This window comes from Fusarium verticillioides, chromosome 5 (assembly GCF_000149555.1).
Source record: "Fusarium verticillioides 7600 chromosome 5, whole genome shotgun sequence".
Lineage (NCBI taxonomy): Eukaryota > Fungi > Ascomycota > Sordariomycetes > Hypocreales > Nectriaceae > Fusarium > Fusarium verticillioides.
In genome coordinates, this window is record NC_031679.1 from 3,605,382 (window position 1) to 3,621,203 (window position 15,822).

The 15,822-nt window shown below is 48.3% G+C and overlaps 5 protein-coding genes across 7 annotated transcripts; 3 read left to right on the plus strand and 2 right to left on the minus strand.

Annotated features, from left to right (window-relative positions):
- The first annotated feature begins 138 nt into the window (after positions 1-138).
- On the plus strand, positions 139-1,739 carry FVEG_09222 (tryptophanyl-tRNA synthetase). 3 transcript variants are annotated; one of them, XM_018898199.1, is made up of 5 exons: positions 139-474; positions 524-604; positions 655-767; positions 825-943; positions 1,001-1,739. In XM_018898199.1, exons 1-5 carry the CDS (start codon positions 196-198, stop codon positions 1,453-1,455), a joined length of 1,047 nt encoding a protein of 348 aa, XP_018756038.1. In that variant the 5' UTR covers positions 139-195; the 3' UTR covers positions 1,456-1,739. The 3 variants fall into 3 exon arrangements, with proteins under 3 accessions (XP_018756038.1, XP_018756040.1, XP_018756039.1); XM_018898201.1 differs by having other exon boundaries at positions 540-604; XM_018898200.1 differs by having other exon boundaries at positions 139-604.
- Positions 617-2,936, minus strand: FVEG_09223 (hypothetical protein). The gene is made up of 4 exons (XM_018898202.1): positions 2,683-2,936; positions 2,528-2,581; positions 1,366-2,451; positions 617-1,297 (listed from the first exon to the last, which is right to left on the minus strand). The coding sequence occupies exons 1-3, from the start codon at positions 2,761-2,763 to the stop codon at positions 1,771-1,773; spliced, it is 816 nt and encodes a 271-aa protein (XP_018756041.1). The 5' UTR covers positions 2,764-2,936; the 3' UTR covers positions 617-1,297; positions 1,366-1,770.
- Positions 2,937-3,402: 466 nt separating this feature from the next.
- FVEG_09224 (hypothetical protein) lies at positions 3,403-4,381 on the plus strand. The gene is made up of 2 exons (XM_018898203.1): positions 3,403-3,757; positions 3,990-4,381. Exons 1-2 carry the CDS (start codon positions 3,509-3,511, stop codon positions 4,344-4,346), a joined length of 606 nt encoding a protein of 201 aa, XP_018756042.1. The 5' UTR covers positions 3,403-3,508; the 3' UTR covers positions 4,347-4,381.
- Positions 4,382-4,590: 209 nt separating this feature from the next.
- FVEG_16540 (hypothetical protein) lies at positions 4,591-8,342 on the plus strand. The gene is made up of 8 exons (XM_018905788.1): positions 4,591-4,640; positions 4,754-4,935; positions 4,991-5,338; positions 5,388-5,508; positions 5,558-7,331; positions 7,387-7,571; positions 7,633-7,913; positions 8,020-8,342. Exons 1-8 carry the CDS (start codon positions 4,611-4,613, stop codon positions 8,102-8,104), a joined length of 3,006 nt encoding a protein of 1,001 aa, XP_018756043.1. The 5' UTR covers positions 4,591-4,610; the 3' UTR covers positions 8,105-8,342.
- FVEG_09228 (hypothetical protein) lies at positions 8,063-11,366 on the minus strand. Its single transcript, XM_018898204.1, has 10 exons — positions 11,194-11,366; positions 10,122-11,132; positions 9,939-10,070; positions 9,770-9,871; positions 9,611-9,720; positions 9,428-9,563; positions 9,086-9,378; positions 8,883-9,039; positions 8,583-8,836; positions 8,063-8,531 (listed from the first exon to the last, which is right to left on the minus strand). The coding sequence occupies exons 1-10, from the start codon at positions 11,242-11,244 to the stop codon at positions 8,450-8,452; spliced, it is 2,328 nt and encodes a 775-aa protein (XP_018756044.1). The 5' UTR covers positions 11,245-11,366; the 3' UTR covers positions 8,063-8,449.
- Between the last annotated feature and the right edge of the window lie 4,456 nt (positions 11,367-15,822).

Genomic DNA, 15,822 nt, shown 5'->3' on the forward strand with positions numbered 1-15,822 from the left:
AAGTAATTACATATACCTTCATATTTCGGTAGTTGCCGGCAATCTTGAGCTTTTTCACAACACGAAGAAAGACGCCCCGGTAGATGCATACACAATCTCGAACCACTCACGACTCAACTTCAGCCTCAATCTTAACATGACTTAGACTCTCTTGACCCACAGACTCAATTGCTCTTAGTGAGCGTTATATCAAACATGTTAAAATCAGCAATCACCAAACCTCGAGTGATTTTCTCGGGCATTCAACCAACGGGCATACCTCACCTCGGAAATTATGCCGGCGCACTTCGACAATGGGTTAAGCTACAAGAAAAGCATAAAGAAGACAAGCTTATCTACTCTATCGTGGATCTCCACGCTATAACGACACCCCAGCCGGCGGATGTGCTAAGGAAAAGCAAGAGGGAGGCATTGGCTGCCTTGTTGGCAATTGGCATTGATCCTGAGAATGTTGCTCTGTTCTATCAGTCTTCTGTGAGAGATCCTACACCACCAACTCGCTATCTCGTTACTGATGGGAAAGGTGCCCGCTCACTCAGAACTCATGTGGATTCTCAGTTGTACAGCATCAGTGGGATATTTATCAAGAATGACACAGTGGAAGGTCAGTGTACATGCCCAAAGAGGTCAACGTTCAAGCTAACTCTCATTCAGAGCAAACTAAACATTAGTGACAAGTCGAACATGAACGATAAAGCAGCCAGCAACCTTAAACTCGGTCTGTTTTCATATCCCGTTCTTCAAGCCGCCGATATTCTTGTGCACAGGTTCGTGGTGTACTCATTCCCAGCACAGCACAGGATAGGCTGACATTATATCTGTAGAGCAACTCATGTTCCCGTTGGTGAAGATCAGAGACAACATCTCGAGTTTGCGCGAGAGTGTGTCACAAACTTCAACGCAACTTACGGGAACCATCTAGTACCCCCCCAAACTACCACCTGTAAGTCCCAGACTCTGACCTTTGATTCTACGACCCAGACTAACATGCTATGTACAGCTCCTGTGCAACGGGTAATGTCTCTCCAGAACCCAACAGAGAAAATGTCAAAGTCCAGCAAGTCACCGAAATCACGAATCAGCATCATCGACTCGCCTGAAGAGATCAAGGCCAAAATCAAAGCTGCAACAACAGACTCCATCCCGGGGATAAATTACAACAGAGAAGAACGACCTGGAATCTCGAATCTGCTTGATATCATGGCCATTTTCGATCCAGAGGGGAGAAAGGCCCAAGAGCTTGGAGAGCAGTATAGCGATCTTTCACCCAAGCAGCTCAAGGAGATGGTCAGTGATGCTGTCATTGGTGGGTTAGATGGTATTCGTGATCGGTATGCCGAGCTGCTGGATAAGGGGGATAAGTACCTTGATTCGATCGAGGCAATTGGTGCTGAAAAGGCACGGAAGAGTGCTGAGGAAACCATGCAGGTTGTCCGAGAGGCTGTTGGGCTATAAAAGAATTCCATATAAATCATTTGTACATTAGAAACTGCTTTTCTGAAGACTACGGTTCGGAAATGGCGGGTGTTGGTTTCCACAACTCTTGCATAAAGTTTCACAGAGATGGGAAAGGGGACAAGGGCATTGAATGTCATATCAAATCATACTTGGGGAATCGTTGCTAAGAAGAATAAAGTTCGTAGTCCTTAAACACCCATATCATACCGTAACCGATCCCGATGTTCGTCCAACTCTTCACTCCATCATTCTTTTACCAAGCCATAGAGATGAGATGGGCGGACTCAGCAGCTGTCTCACAGAAGATGGGTTCTACTGCTCAAATTCTTCGTTTGGCATGTTTGTCTGCTGTGGTGGCATGGCTGAGTAGGGATACATGTCGCCCATGTTGCCGTACGGATTCATAGTCGGAGGCTGGGTCTGACCGTATGCGGCCTGGGGGTTAGGCACTGATTGGTCGGGATACATGTTGGGCTGATTGCGGTAGTCTTGATCGGGAGCGAGGCCATGCCCAGCCATGTAATCACCACCCATTGGATGGGCCTGGTTGGGTGCCTGGGTCATCGTGTGCTGTCCTGACATTGGAGCCTGACCAGCAGGTGCCGGTTGAGCAACCGCGGTCTGGGTTCGCTTGGCGTGGCTGGATGCTTCTTCGCGGGGGACGATATCAATCAGAAAGTCGAACATGTCGGACTTGGCGAGAGCGGATGCGATGTCTGAACGCTGAAGAGTGCGACGCTTGTTCTCCTCGGCGTGAATCCAGGCCCTCATGGTCAACTCTGTGATGAAGATCTCGCAACCCTTTGCGAACAAGATGGGGGCCTCGGCGGAGATCATCTTGACCTCGGGGTCGGCCTTCATGACTTTCTTGATGCGCGCGAGCGGTAGCTGATGGAGCTTGTAGTCGTGGTTGTCGTTTTCGAGGTGGGAAATGGTGTGTTGCCAGTATGTGGTCAAGATGTCCTTGTACTGACCAGTGAGGCCTTGATGCGCCTGGAAGAGTAGCACTCGGTCAGCGCAATCCTTACCACTACAATGGCATGATATGATATGAAATGGCTTGACTTACATTTGCCCAAGGTCCAGTATAGAGCTCACTGGGGGCAAAGCCTTGGGTCGCGAGCTGAACAAGAGATTAGCGCCATGTCAAACAGAGGTTGAAGCTATCGCGTCGCGTCGCATTGCATCGCGTCACATCATGAGAAGGAAGGGGGATTGATTTACCAAAGCGCTGGCGCCATAATGCCCGCCTTGAGAGGCATCATAAACAGGCCTCGTGCGGGCTGCTGCTGGGTTGTTCTCCATGGTTGAATGTGGCGGTTGGTTGTAGAGGATGATACTCTTTTGGGTGGGATGATGGAAGAAGGCTGACGGGACTGACACAGCTGCTGTGGGGTAGACCTGTAGGCGCTAGTTACTCCGCAGGTAGAGGCGGTGTTTATACCTAGGTAGGTACTTAGTGCTTGGTCAAGGTCGCGATTGCACCACTGAAGCAGAGAAATCTTGTCTGATATTGATTGACTTATGTGATGTTGGCCTGCTATAGGGGCTTTACTGTTTAAGCCTTTGTTAAGTAAGCCCTTTGTGAAAGCTATTGGGCAGAAGCTTATATAAGGTAGGTCGTTTGGGAAAAAACCTAAACATATCGTGTCGAGCATCACCTGTGATCACAGCCTGAAGCCTACCTAACCTTGAACTCTACAAGCAGCAACCTATCAACTACGGAGTACTAGCTCGAACCCTCAAGGAGCAAGAAAGCATAAGACTGTGGAAGATGCTGAAATAATCTCGATAAGGAATCCCTTAAGCTTTGGCAAAATTACCCAAGTCTGTATGTAACTTACAAATTTTATGTAGGATAAGGTAAAGGTCCTACAAGTATTCCCTGGTACATTAATCAACAGTACGTAGAGCACATGGAAGCGGCCAGAGTGGGGCTCTTGATGTCTCCACTGCCATTTTTTTCTGCCATCTCTCAACTATTTCTACGCGCTCGTTTCTCGTTCCCTTCACTTCTCTTCTTCTTTTCCCTCTCGGTCGACAGCAGACCATGACAGACATCTCAGATGATCAGGTCGATGAGCTGCTGCGCAAGGCTGAGCAGCGTCTGAAAGATGGCCCTGCTTCTGCTTCTGCTATCGTCTCTTCCACAACCTCAAATGCTGTAGTCGCTGGCGACGCCGCGACAACAAAACAACTGGTCAAGCAGCAAAACTCTTCCAACAGCAGCAGCAAGAAAGATGGCCTGACTGTTCGAGCACCACCTCAACCGCAATTGGGATTCAAGGCCAAGGAAAAGGTAAGAAAACAAACTCCCTCCAACAACTCTATTCCGTTTGCCACTTGCATGAAGAAAATTTATCCCAAACCTTTGTGACATGGGACAGTATCCGTTTTGGATCAAAGGACCATGACAACGTGATCTCTTTATATCATAGTTACTCTGACTTTTACCTCGCGCAAACACTTTTAGCACATCAGCACAGGAAACTCGCTGTTGAACAAACATGGCTAACAAAGTCTCGCAATAGTCTACCGCAGGCCCTGAGTGGTTCGATCTCCCCAAGACGAACATGACCCCCGAGTTCAAGCGAGAGTGGCAAGTCCTCCGAATGCGAGGCATCCTGGACCCCAAGCACCAGAAGAAGAACCTCCGCGCGAGCGCTCCCGAATACTCCCAGGTCGGCGAGATCATCGCCGGACCGACTGAGTTCTTCAGCGCGAGACTGACGCGCAAGGAGAGGAAGAACACTCTCCTCGAGGAGGTCACGCGGGATCTTGATAGTCACAAGTTCACCGACAAGTACGCTGGCATCCAGAAGCAAAAGACCAGCGGAAAGAAGGCATTCTACAAGAACGTTGTAGCGCAACGTCGTAAACGTAATTAAATCATAATATTGTCAAACAATGATGCCTGCCTGAGTGATGTCCCTATGCATTTGTGCCTATGGTGAATGTTGTAGTAATGAATGGCCTAACAATTAAGGGTAGGTATACAAAGGTATTCTTTGCAACTTTGCTTCCTTTCATGGTCATTGTGGCTGTTATTTTTCAACCCCCACCAGCCTTAATTCTATGGCGGGGCATGCCTCTGGAAGCCCAGTGATCGCATCGCATCGCAAGCTTGAGTGACCTACACAATCCTTCCAACGATGGCCGACGACCCAGCAGAAGTTGAGAGAGTATGTATAATCGATCTCATTCTCTTCTACGCTTGAACCAATTAAGGAGAAGCTTCTGCTGTCGTGAAGAGAAGCAAATCGCATCGTCTTGACTAACTTTTCTCTCTCTGTAGCTCATTCTCTCACTGTACCAACCGAATCCTCCCGAAGTGATTGCTCAGACCCAGGCAACCTTATCTCGTCTTCAAGGCACTCCTGAAGCTTGGGGTCTTGCTCGCATCCTATTGGAGAAGCCTGACCAGCAGGTCAAGTTCTTTGGCGCACTCACCATCGTCATCAAACTCAATAACGAGAGGTACTCATCTATGTCCTTGTTGTTGTTACTGGCCTCTCACTGAACCTCTCTGTAGTTCATCACTCTCACCCGAAGATGCTTCTGAGCTATTACTGTTATTGATTAATCACTACCTGGATACGCTGCGCAGTCGAAGTTCACCGTTGGTTGCCCGGAAACTCGCATCAGCCCTTGCGACCTTTTACATCAACTTTCACCAACTATGGAGTCGTTTCATCCGCCATCTCATGTTTTGCTTAGTCTCAGGCCAGTCGTGTCTACCAAGTGCCCTCGATGAAGGACAAGGGCCCGATACAGTTTCGCTTATGGAGCGCATGGAACCATCACAAGCACAGGCTGCTCTGTGGGTATTGACCAACGTCTTCGATGAGGTTGCCAAGATCAACCTGAACTCGGTGCAAAAGTATGGGCTTCGTGCTTGTCTGTTCTGTTCGCGGCTAACATGATGGAAGTATCGGTATCTATGGTTCCATTTTGGAGAATAGCTCTGATGCAGTGGCTTTGATGAGTCGCAGCATGTCACCTCAAACGACAACGGAAGAAGCCCATGAAGACGCAATTCGATGCTTACAGGTAAACACCCACATTCATCTCTCCCGGAGGTCACTGACGGAAAATACAGTCGTGGGTATGGTTCGCTCAAAAGTCATCCTCCAAGGATACAAGACTCTCGGAACCCATCGGACCCTTGATCACGGCAGTAATCACCTCCTTGACAGTCGATGAACTTTACAGCGTGTCAGTCGAGCTAATGGTCGACCTGCTATCCAACTGCCTGATGTTTCTGAGCGATACCCATTTTGACAATCTTGCTCACCTCTTTGACTCCCCCTGGTCTCAGCGTCGCTATGAGAAACTAGTGCAGGGAGACTTTGAGTTTGACTCTCTACAGTACGGCCTGCTCCTGTTGGCCTTTGGAGAGGCCAAGATTGAGAGATTTATGCAAAGCGGTGACAGCAGGAGTGAGAAACTGCTCTCAAATCTATGCGGTCTACTCGCTGCTCGAGGTTATGTTGTTGAGGAGGACAGGATCTTTGTCCCAGCTCTCGAGTTCTGGCTGACCTATGCTGAGACCTTGACTGATCTGACGTATTCAGACGAGGAGTCAGCTGGCACCTGGGTTCCTCGAGCTCGTTCCCATCTTCTGCAAGCTGTTTCGAATGCGTGGCAGAAAATAATATACCCGCCTGCTGAGGAATTCCACTCATGGGACTCAAGCGAACGGATGAGCTTCCATGACGCAAGAAAGGATGTAGTCGATCTTCTTCAGTCCGTATTTACATTGGTAGGACCGCAGCTCGTGTCTACCTTTGCGGACCTCGTTCTGAAAGCTTTGTCTGAATCGTCGTGGCCTCAGCTCGAAGCAGCGGCCTTTTGTCTGGGTGGACTTGCCGATTGTATCAGCGAGACAAACAGAGGTGATGACGCGCTATCCGTGGTCTTCAAGTCATCTCTTTTCGCCATCTTGCGTTCAGGCCAGTCCGAGATTCCTCCCAAGGTTCAGCAAACGTGCGTCTCTCTGATTGCCCGTTACACGGAGTATTTCGAGCGCAATGTTTCTGAGCTTCACCCCGTGCTCAACTTCATCTTTGGCGTGGTCGGAGAACATGCAATGGCCAACGCCGCAGCAAAGTCCATTCACAGATTATGCGGTTCCTGTCGCGGATATCTTCATACAGAAGCCAACAGCTTTCTCAACGAGTATCAGAGCCTAGTATCCGGAAGACGACTTGACTGCGGCGCTAGCGAGAAGGTAGTTGGTGGTATTGCATCAGTCATCCAAGCGATGCCTGATTTAAACCAGAAATATTCGGCGTGTGGCCGCCTTCTCGAGTTTGTTCAGGCTGATGTCCAGCATTCTCTGGACCTTCTAAGATCCTACGACGGCAGCCCTATGCCTTGCTGTGCTGTTTACACCTGCTCATATGCTGCTCCCGATGAGACTCCTGCCCTTCACACGGCACTGAAGTCTCTGAGATGTCTGACCAGCATTGGGAAAGGTCTCCAGGCCCCAGCCGAGTTATCGGTTGATCTGGAGAGTAGCAGGCCCAGCACTCGAGTCGTGGATCCTCATCTTGCTCAGCTCCAAGGAAGCATCATGTCTATGATCAGCCAGATTCAAGAGGCCTTCAACACCAGCGGTGAGGTTGTTGAGCTCATCTGCAGTGTCCTACGTAGTGGGTTCTCCGAATCTGAACCTGGTCCCTTCGTACTGCCACCACATAGTGTTGCACAGTATTTGACGAACCAGAATCTTGAGACACCAAGAGTTGGCCTGCTCGTCAAGACTGCTTGCTCCTTCGTCAGCTCCCTTGAACATGATGGACTCGACAATCAGCAAGAAATGTTAAACTCTGTGCTCCTCTGGGTAATTGGATTGCTTAAACAGCTACCTAGTAAGTTCTGTCACCAACACCCAGTTACTCACCTAACCATCAACTTTCACAATAGACTACGAGGTAGACACCGAGCTTACACAAAACGGCATTGACTTTGTAACACGCCTTTTGAACAAGCGCCCTGTTACTTTACTTCATCTCCAGCCTTCCGATGCTGCCGAATTCTTCTTTCTCTTCACCCTTCAGGTATTGGACGGAAAGGAGCCACTCCCGAAAGCAAGCGCAGCAGAGTTCTGGGTAAGATCGGCCGTTGACAGACAGTTGGGTGCCGTCACCAAAGCTGACACCGAATAAATAGGCTACCTTTGTCAGCATCAAGTATGAGTCTCAGGAACTCAATGATGTTGCCCAACAGGCTATGCAGATGCTGGGGCCTCTGCTCTCGCGTACTCTTGCTAGGAACCTTGGGGGCAATGCTTCCAGAAGTGAGCTTGATAAGTTGAGTGAGCCTCTCAAGAAGCTGGTATATCGGTACCCCATGGCCAAGAGCTGGCTTGAGGCTGGTCTCACACATGAGACCTTTCCCAGTACAAAGGTTACTCCTCAGGAGAAATCGATGTTCCTGAAGAAGATTATTAGGTACAGCATCCGTCTTTTCTTTCCAAACGTCCTGCGTTGAAATGACCTCCACAATTGCCACTCAAAATCCATCTCATTCCTTTATACAGTACTGACCATGTCGCAGTCTCAGGGGAGCCAAGGCCACAAATCAGGTTGTCAGAGACTTTTGGCAGTCGGCGCGAGGCTCGAATTTTGCTTACGCCTCATGAACAAAACAGGAGTTAAAATAAGTCAATAGAAGGACAGTTTAGATCAAGCACTAGCTAGGAAGGTTAGACCAAAATGAGCACATGACGATACCTTGGGCATGAAAGTTTGGGGACATTGCTTATCCTGCAAATACATATCATAATATGGAAAGATGAATCTACACCAAATGATCTTCGTATTAATATCATAACGATCTTGGTGTGATCGGATGGGTCTGTAGATCCATCAGTAGCCTTCTATCTTCTCTTCTGAGAGACACAGTTCGTCGTTTCTTATTGCTCTGGCTATTATCATTCCCCGTTCCCAAGAACACCCAATGGTCTTATTATCGTCGCAGTACCACATCATGTCCGGTTAATACCAAATCGTGAGGAAAAGTTGGCCAGCGGCGCGCTTCTAACGGGGCTCGCGGTAATAGGCGTTAACCTGCAGTTCGTTAGCAACATGAAAGACTGATTGCAATCTGATTTGGCATACTTCTCCAGTAACATCGGTCCGTTGAGGGCATCTACACGTCCGTATTTCTTATTGCGCGTAGAAATGTCAAAGAACTCATCCTGGTTATCCGTCTGGAGGAGAGCAATGGTTTGTGCCAGCTCATCCAAGTTCTCCCGAAGCATCTGGCCGTTCTCCAGACTGCTGACGAACTGGACAAGATAATCTACGTCTTGTGCAAGAGCGGCTACGCCGTTGGGGTTGATGTGCTTCACGTCAGGAGAAAGGGGGAGGGCCTGGAGTGGTCAGCAAGTGCATACTTGCAGGAGCGGGAGTACATACGAGAATCTTTTCGGCGGTGTGGCTCAGAGCGTCAAAGTAAATAAGTTCCTTGATCTCTCGAGGTAAGCCAAGGAGAGTTGAGTTCATAATGTTGGACAGGTACCGCGTCAAAGTTTGCATATAGTTGCTGGGTTCCCTTTCCACAGTCGATGCGGTCCTAAGACTAGTCAGACTTGCCGCAAAGGATCAGCTCAAGAACGTACCATTCATATTCGGCTGTTTCAATCAGATCATCGATCTTGGAGTTGACAAGCTCAAAAATCCGCTTCTCCGCCGTCTTCTTGTTGTTGCGGAACGAGTCGGTGGCTTTGAGCTTGACTGGGCCGCCGGCTGAAGTTGATGAGCGTGCACGAATGAGTAATTGCTCGAGCTCTTGACAGGCAATCTCAAAGTGCTCCAGATTAATGAGAATTTGGACGATTTGGCCCAGGTATTGAGAGCTCAGACGCTCTACTAACGACTTGCAGACCTTTTCTGTAAGAAGTTCGTCAAGCGACTATCGGAGATGTGAGCAATGAACCTTGTCATGGAAATGGGTGTCGTACCTTTTTGAGCGTTTCATCAATGATATTGGGATGTTGGAAGTGGTCGTCCGAAAAGAAGTAGAACTGATTCAGGAAGTTTCGGATGTCTATACAACATAAAGGATACATCTGTGAGAAGGGGAGCACGCATGGGTACCTGTTTTGTTAGCAGGGGTTGGCTGTGGTCAGGATGAGAGAACTTACGTGAGTTGATCTGCTGGCTTCTCTTGGGTGAACCAACTGACATTAACAACCTTTTCGTACTCTTCTGGTGTATTGATGGCCATTGGCATGTAGTCATCCGTGGACACTATCTGGTGGCTTGTCAGCAAATAGCAATGATAGGATTTGTGCAACACTCACCTCCTGGAAGTCTACGCTAAAACGATTCTTCAAGAGCTCGGCATACTTGTCAAACAGCTTCAGAAGAAAGTTATCCAGCATTGTTACTGGATATCCCCAGCCCTGAATACGTTAGCAAGGCCGTGATGAATTGCGGTTGCCCGCCGAGCATCAAGATTGTCTGTCGTACCTCCATCGTTTGAATGAAAAGGGCAATGATGGTCTTGATCTTGATCAAGGCCTCGGCATTCTCGATATCACTTAAAGCTTTCGAGGTGAGGTTTATCACAGCAGTGCACATAGATTCCCAAAGCTCTTCAACCTTTGCGCCATGTTAGTTCAAGCAACCACATTAAAGGCTGTCTAAACTCACATCATTTGCTGAACGCAAATGCGGAACCCTTTGCATGGTCGCTTTTTCGACGATGGCGAATCCTGCTATTCCTTCCAGCAAACTACTCAACGATTGCTCATCCTCCGCCAAGAGCTCAATAAATCCAGGGAGTAATAGGTCCTTTTGTTGACGTCGAGTCGCACCATATTCTGATCTGAACTTCTCGAGCTGGCCCAGGGCCTCATGGATATGAAGTGCTTCGAGTAAAGGAGTGAAGTCTACTTGTAACTCCTCGTTATTCAACACATCGAAGTCTTCGTTTTCGTCGCTGACAAGCTCAATCGCAGAGTTCAGCTTGAAATTGGCCAAGAATGGGTCCTCTTCTATTCTCTTCTTTTGTCGAGTCCTCCTCATTTCGGTATGGTAGAATGCGACCTCACCCAAGAACTGAGATGTCTCTCGAATGCGAAATAGCCATGTATTTAGGTCTGTCATGACAGCTTCTGAGATCGCTTTCTGGGATGCGGGTATAGATTTTTGGATGACATCGGCCAGCCGATGCTGTGTAGAATAGCGATTTTGGATGATGGGTACGAGATGTTCATTTTGAAGATCGTCGAGGGATTTGAGGGCGGCATAGTAGTTCTTGCGACGGACTAGTTCGTGGGCATTATTGACGGCGCGGAGGATGGTAAGGGAGTCGTTCAAGGCGCTGGTCGCATCGGCGATGTTTTGCCTGACAGCAGAAGTGTTGACCAGAGCTTCCTTTTGTATAGCCAGTTTCTTCGTGCTTTCAGCGATTGACTCGTTGAGACTCAAGATCTCTTGCGTCAAGGTCACTGTTTCCGCTCGGACGGTCTGAAGGTGATTGATGGAATCGAGGAACTCCTCGTGCCTGGTAAGACCGATGCGCTCGATTTCAGCCTCCCGCTCTTCGTAGTACCGACTTAGGCATTGAGTCAAAAGAGGTGTTCGGTTCGAGTGTGTGGCATCTTTAAGGACAGGTATCAACTGGTCGAGGAACTCAGCATCGGAGGATGCGAGGATGACCTGGAGGGAGAGGTGGCAGGTTAGCGCATCAGTTACGATCGTGGGGAAACGGGAGTTGTACATGCGGAACAGCGGACGCATAATCGTCCACAGCAGGCGGACGTCGCGGCATGCCTATAGCCTTGGTTCGTATGGTTAAAGCTATTAGCAATGAGGGTATCGCCTTATTAGTCGTCGCGTGTCGCAAGCTGCCCTGAAGCTCCCTCCCACTAAGACCAAGTGACGCTTAGTTAGGCTTCAGGATAAGATAAGATAACAACTGTCACTGCCACAGCGCCTCACAAGCCTCGTTCCCATTTGTGTAGGCTTACTTAAGCTGAAACTCCACTCAGAACTACATGGGATCAGATATGTAGAAGCAGATAATCATCGAAATGACATGTTGTGTACTCATCAGGATACGAATAGAATTTTAATGCATTTTTAAAAGTCCGTTGTTACTCCCGATAATCATGTATGAGGGTTAGTGAGGGAAGTGATTACTATTATCTACATCTTGATTAACTAAATGTCATACTCTTGGAGAGTACGACAAGAATGTGGCTACCCAACACCAAAAATGCGGCTAAATGTATTTTAATTGAAAGGAGTAAGTCGCAATTCAAAAGAACGCGTATTATATCACAATGAAGAATGCTTTTATTATCTGTGAGAAGCGTAACGTTGACGGAGTTCTGGAAAGAGACTGTCTAGGGTAAGAACCATTTCATGAAGTGCTTGCCTGCAGTGTAAGAGACAAACTCCCCATCAAAGTATGCAAGTTATTCAATGGCCGAACTTATTTACCATGCCTACTTAAGAGTTTGGGTTTCGCAAGGTACAATTGCTATTATTGTATTACCAGAGCATAAACAAGAGAAATTGATCACATGTGATTGCAAATAAAGCATAACCTTCAGCAAGATATGACCGGAGTTTCCAGAAGAATATGGCGCATTATACGTACTGAAGCATTCCGATGACTTAAAAGCACCAATTTTCTGTATTGCGGTATGTTATATTCATATGGAAAGTCGGCGACCGAGCCCTCTTTCTACCTGCACTTGAGTCGCATAGGTGTAGGACTAACACTTCGCTAGCGGCTATACACGATAGATGTATCTTTATGTGGGAAGTAGTCATTGTTGAAGGGACCTAATGGAGTCTCGTTCGCCCGTGTTCATCATCTGTATTGTATCAGTGCTGAATCTCGTACACACCGTGGAAATGGGCTGTTGCATGTCCCCAGCCCTAGCGCGATGGTGATTTGTGACGGTGAGCGCGGCTTGTGAGATGGCCATACGCGCTACGACGAAGCACATGTTTGTAGCAAAAACGAGAGAGAAAATATTACCAATCCCCAAGTATGCGTTGATATAGCCCTAAGCTGGGAATGAATGCCAAGAAAGGGGCCATTGAGTGACCTCTGCCATAGAAGTCATGTCGCAGCAGTAGGGGAGCGACCTGAACTGGACTTTAGAGGAGACGACCGGAATGTCGTACCAATATGCTCTCAGTGTGTGTATGGCAGGCAGGAAACTGACCTGGGCATCCCGGAGATCAGCAGTCAGTGTTTTGGCAGGCCGGCCTGGGGAACTTGATGGTCCAGTATCGCAAGCTGGAGGATATTGCCCCATTATTACCGACGCGCGAGATATTATGCCAGGAACTTGGAAGCGTAGACGGTATTCGCGTGTAGGCAACTTATTATGTTCTTACGGAGAGAGGTGAAGTGAGGATTCGTGGTAGGTAGTCGTCTACATGGTGATCGCCAGCTGACAAATTTGCTCTTGGTCAGAAGATGGTGTCGGAGGCTTACAAAGAACAGCCAAAAGCCCCTGGTGCCTCCAGTCATACAGATAGAAAGATGCATCGACTTAAAACCGCTATTGTGACGAAGTCAAGAACGAAACGCCGGTTTCTGAGGATGCATGTCGATGCTAGGCCTGCCGTATCGCTTTGCTCTTTCGATTCCCATGAGATGAGGCCATACTACGAATCGACATACTATACCAACACTCAGTTAACCAAAAAGATCCCTGGTGACTGGCAAAATGAAACATGAAGGAAAGACCGTGAGGGTTCCACTCAAGCCTTGGTCAAGACTCGTAGACATTGACCGCTTCGATCGTTCGGGGGCGGGGGTTCAGGGCGAGGAGAGTTTGTACATGAGATGTGGCCTAAATATCTTGAGAAATTATTTTAGTGGCAGAAGATGGCGAGGGATAAGGGAGGAAGCGAAACAGGGCAACCCTGCACAGCATTGAAGAGATTCCTGGCCAAATACATTATCCGAATGGCTGCTGAGGAGGATTGCAGTTTCTTTCGACTTGAAAACACTCAGATATGGAGTTACCAAAAGACTTCGTAACGAAAGGAGCTTGGGGGTACCGTCATCCTAGGACCGGCGCAGGCTTTCCAGAACTCAGTCCTTACCCAGATAATATGAGGCACCTCGGCCGAGCTAGAAGATAGTCAAATATTAGGCGGAACTGCCTTCCAGGCAGGTGACTGACTGGTGCTCGATCTTAGTGATCATAATGGCGGGAAGATCAAATTTGCTTCGCCAACATGGTGTCTGGGCCGAGCTGAGCACGAAGTCGTCGTTCATGTGATAGAGGGATGTTAGGGGAGGGAAGAAAACTCAGGACCTTGACCCTAAGCGGTGAAGATATTTAGGAAAATTCAACCTAAGCTTAGGCGACTCTTTGCTGAGTCTGTTTCGATACCGTATATCAAGGCCAGGTGTTTTTTGGTCCCTGAGGGGGTGATAGATCATGTCCCGCTATTCTGGATATGCGTTGCGGCCGGATAATCTGGGCTCAACTGAAGGCTGCCCTGTTCAGGAGAATTGGTAACTCGCTGGCGTTATGGCGGTGGTCAGGTAATTAAAAACAAATAACTTTGGCGCTCTTATGATTGTGAAATGGAGCACGAGTTTTGCTATCCATCGCGTGAACTTCGGCTTCGTGAGGCTCGAGGTCCTCGCGGCCACCGCCGCTACCGCCATGTCAGGAGATAGTCATGATGCAGCGACAGTTCAAGGCCCGATGAGAAGCCAAGCCCTTGGTCGTAGTAAAGGCGACCACCAATGCGTCCAATACTTGTGCTGTACTGAAGGATCCAATTATGAGTATCCAAGACGTTCCTGTCCAATCGTAACCACTAAGAAATTGCAAAAGGTCGTTCGACTGGTGTCAGAACAATACCTGGAGGGAAGCGAGTATCGGAACTAGCTTGGGGCGCATATATCGAAGAAAAAGACTTAGAAGATCGAAGTATTGGATCCGCAACGCTGGGGAAAGGGGTATAATGATCACAAGGGCGGGAATCGTGAAGTGTCTGAAGGGCATCAGCGATATACGCAACAGAGTGGTGACTAGGGTTTTGGACGTACCTTCGGAGCATCTAGCGGAGACCTTCTTCAAAAGCCGGTAGATGACGAAGCATCAGACCCGCTGAAACAGACTGACTGTGGTAGTGCCCAAGTGAAGAAGCCCAGATTGAATCCATACAATGCTCAAAGCAGGTAACCCAAGTTAGAGAAGCTCTGCATGAGGTTACATTATGTGAAACTCCAAGAGAGATAGAACAATGTTGATGTAATTCCACTAGCTCTCAAGACTGAGAAGATACCATGATTACTGTACCATGTGATGGCTCTTGTCCAAGATTGAGCCTGGACAGCCAATACGGTGATGGAAGCATGCCCAGCAGATTCACCACTAGATGAGCTTTAGTTCTCTCTGCATGTGAAACAGAGGTAGCGTTGGAGGAAGCTATGGCGAGGGGTCATGGTAACCGGCTATCAAGTCTTGTATCTTGCCCCTGAGGTAGTCTGGTAGTCTTTCCTCGCTCTGAATTGGTCATAGCTTGTTAATGGGAGAGAAGAAGTCATAGACGGGCATTCACAGTGCCAGAATGCTGATGTGTAGGATGTGGTCAATGGCCGCGCTTGAGACCCTGTTATGGAAGACCTGGCGTGACTGCAGCCTCCTTAAGGGGCGATACGGTACTATTAACAAAGGTCATCACCCATTAGTGCAAGACAATAAAGTAGGAATGCCGTTGACAAGTTGCCGTCCAACATAAGAGGGAGAACTGACTAGCTTGAAAAGCTCCCGAATGCCTGGCAGCATATTTAAATGGTCAGCGCATGGCCATGACTGGCGCCATGACAAGCCCCAGGACAGTAGACGCAATGAGCAATGGTATCAAGGACCTGAAAGATGAAGTACTATCAGGGGGAGAACTCTAGTCGGAAATCAAATAACATCTGAGAACTTCTGAGCTCAGGGGAGACTGTTGAGGCGTCTTGAAACACCGATGAACACATCTGGTGACTCGAGTTATTAGTTACGACTGGAGAACATGAAGAGGATAAGAAGAGTGACCAATATACCTTGAGAAGCCTTGGGTCGTGTCAAGGAGTACGGTTTGGCTCCGCGTGCGCAAGAGCCTGTTACACCTAGACACCTGCGACATGTTCTGATGCCGAAGCTGGGTCCCAATATTGAAGGCACGAGAACTTTGTAAACGTCGAGTTTGGAGACAAGTAAAGCGCCAAGAGACTCAAGCCCGTGTGTGGGGCATGATGGTTAAATTGAGTCAAGCATCGAGCTCCAGGCTCTATGTGGCTATTTGTTTCTTTGGCCTGAGAGTCTGTTTGTATTGCCAGGGGGCTACAACCAAACAGGAACTGCTTTATTCA

Coding starts and splice junctions, on each gene's coding strand:
- FVEG_09222 (XM_018898199.1), top strand. CDS start 196: ATGTTAAAATCAGCAATCACCAAACCTCGAGTGATTTTCTCGGGCATT. Junction 475..523: donor CTCTGTTCTATCAGTCTTCT/GTGAGAGATCCT, acceptor CTGATGGGAAAG/GTGCCCGCTCACTCAGAACT. Junction 605..654: donor CAAGAATGACACAGTGGAAG/GTCAGTGTACAT, acceptor ACTCTCATTCAG/AGCAAACTAAACATTAGTGA.
- FVEG_09223 (XM_018898202.1), bottom strand. CDS start 2,763: ATGGAGAACAACCCAGCAGCAGCCCGCACGAGGCCTGTTTATGATGCC. Junction 2,582..2,682: donor ATTATGGCGCCAGCGCTTTG/GTAAATCAATCC, acceptor TCTCTTGTTCAG/CTCGCGACCCAAGGCTTTGC. Junction 2,452..2,527: donor ATACTGGACCTTGGGCAAAT/GTAAGTCAAGCC, acceptor CTACTCTTCCAG/GCGCATCAAGGCCTCACTGG.
- FVEG_09224 (XM_018898203.1), top strand. CDS start 3,509: ATGACAGACATCTCAGATGATCAGGTCGATGAGCTGCTGCGCAAGGCT. Junction 3,758..3,989: donor GATTCAAGGCCAAGGAAAAG/GTAAGAAAACAA, acceptor GTCTCGCAATAG/TCTACCGCAGGCCCTGAGTG.
- FVEG_16540 (XM_018905788.1), top strand. CDS start 4,611: ATGGCCGACGACCCAGCAGAAGTTGAGAGA. Junction 4,641..4,753: donor ACCCAGCAGAAGTTGAGAGA/GTATGTATAATC, acceptor CTCTCTCTGTAG/CTCATTCTCTCACTGTACCA. Junction 7,572..7,632: donor CAAGCGCAGCAGAGTTCTGG/GTAAGATCGGCC, acceptor CCGAATAAATAG/GCTACCTTTGTCAGCATCAA.
- FVEG_09228 (XM_018898204.1), bottom strand. CDS start 11,244: ATGCCGCGACGTCCGCCTGCTGTGGACGATTATGCGTCCGCTGTTCCG. Junction 9,721..9,769: donor TTAGCGTAGACTTCCAGGAG/GTGAGTGTTGCA, acceptor ACAAGCCACCAG/ATAGTGTCCACGGATGACTA. Junction 9,040..9,085: donor GAAACAGCCGAATATGAATG/GTACGTTCTTGA, acceptor GACTAGTCTTAG/GACCGCATCGACTGTGGAAA.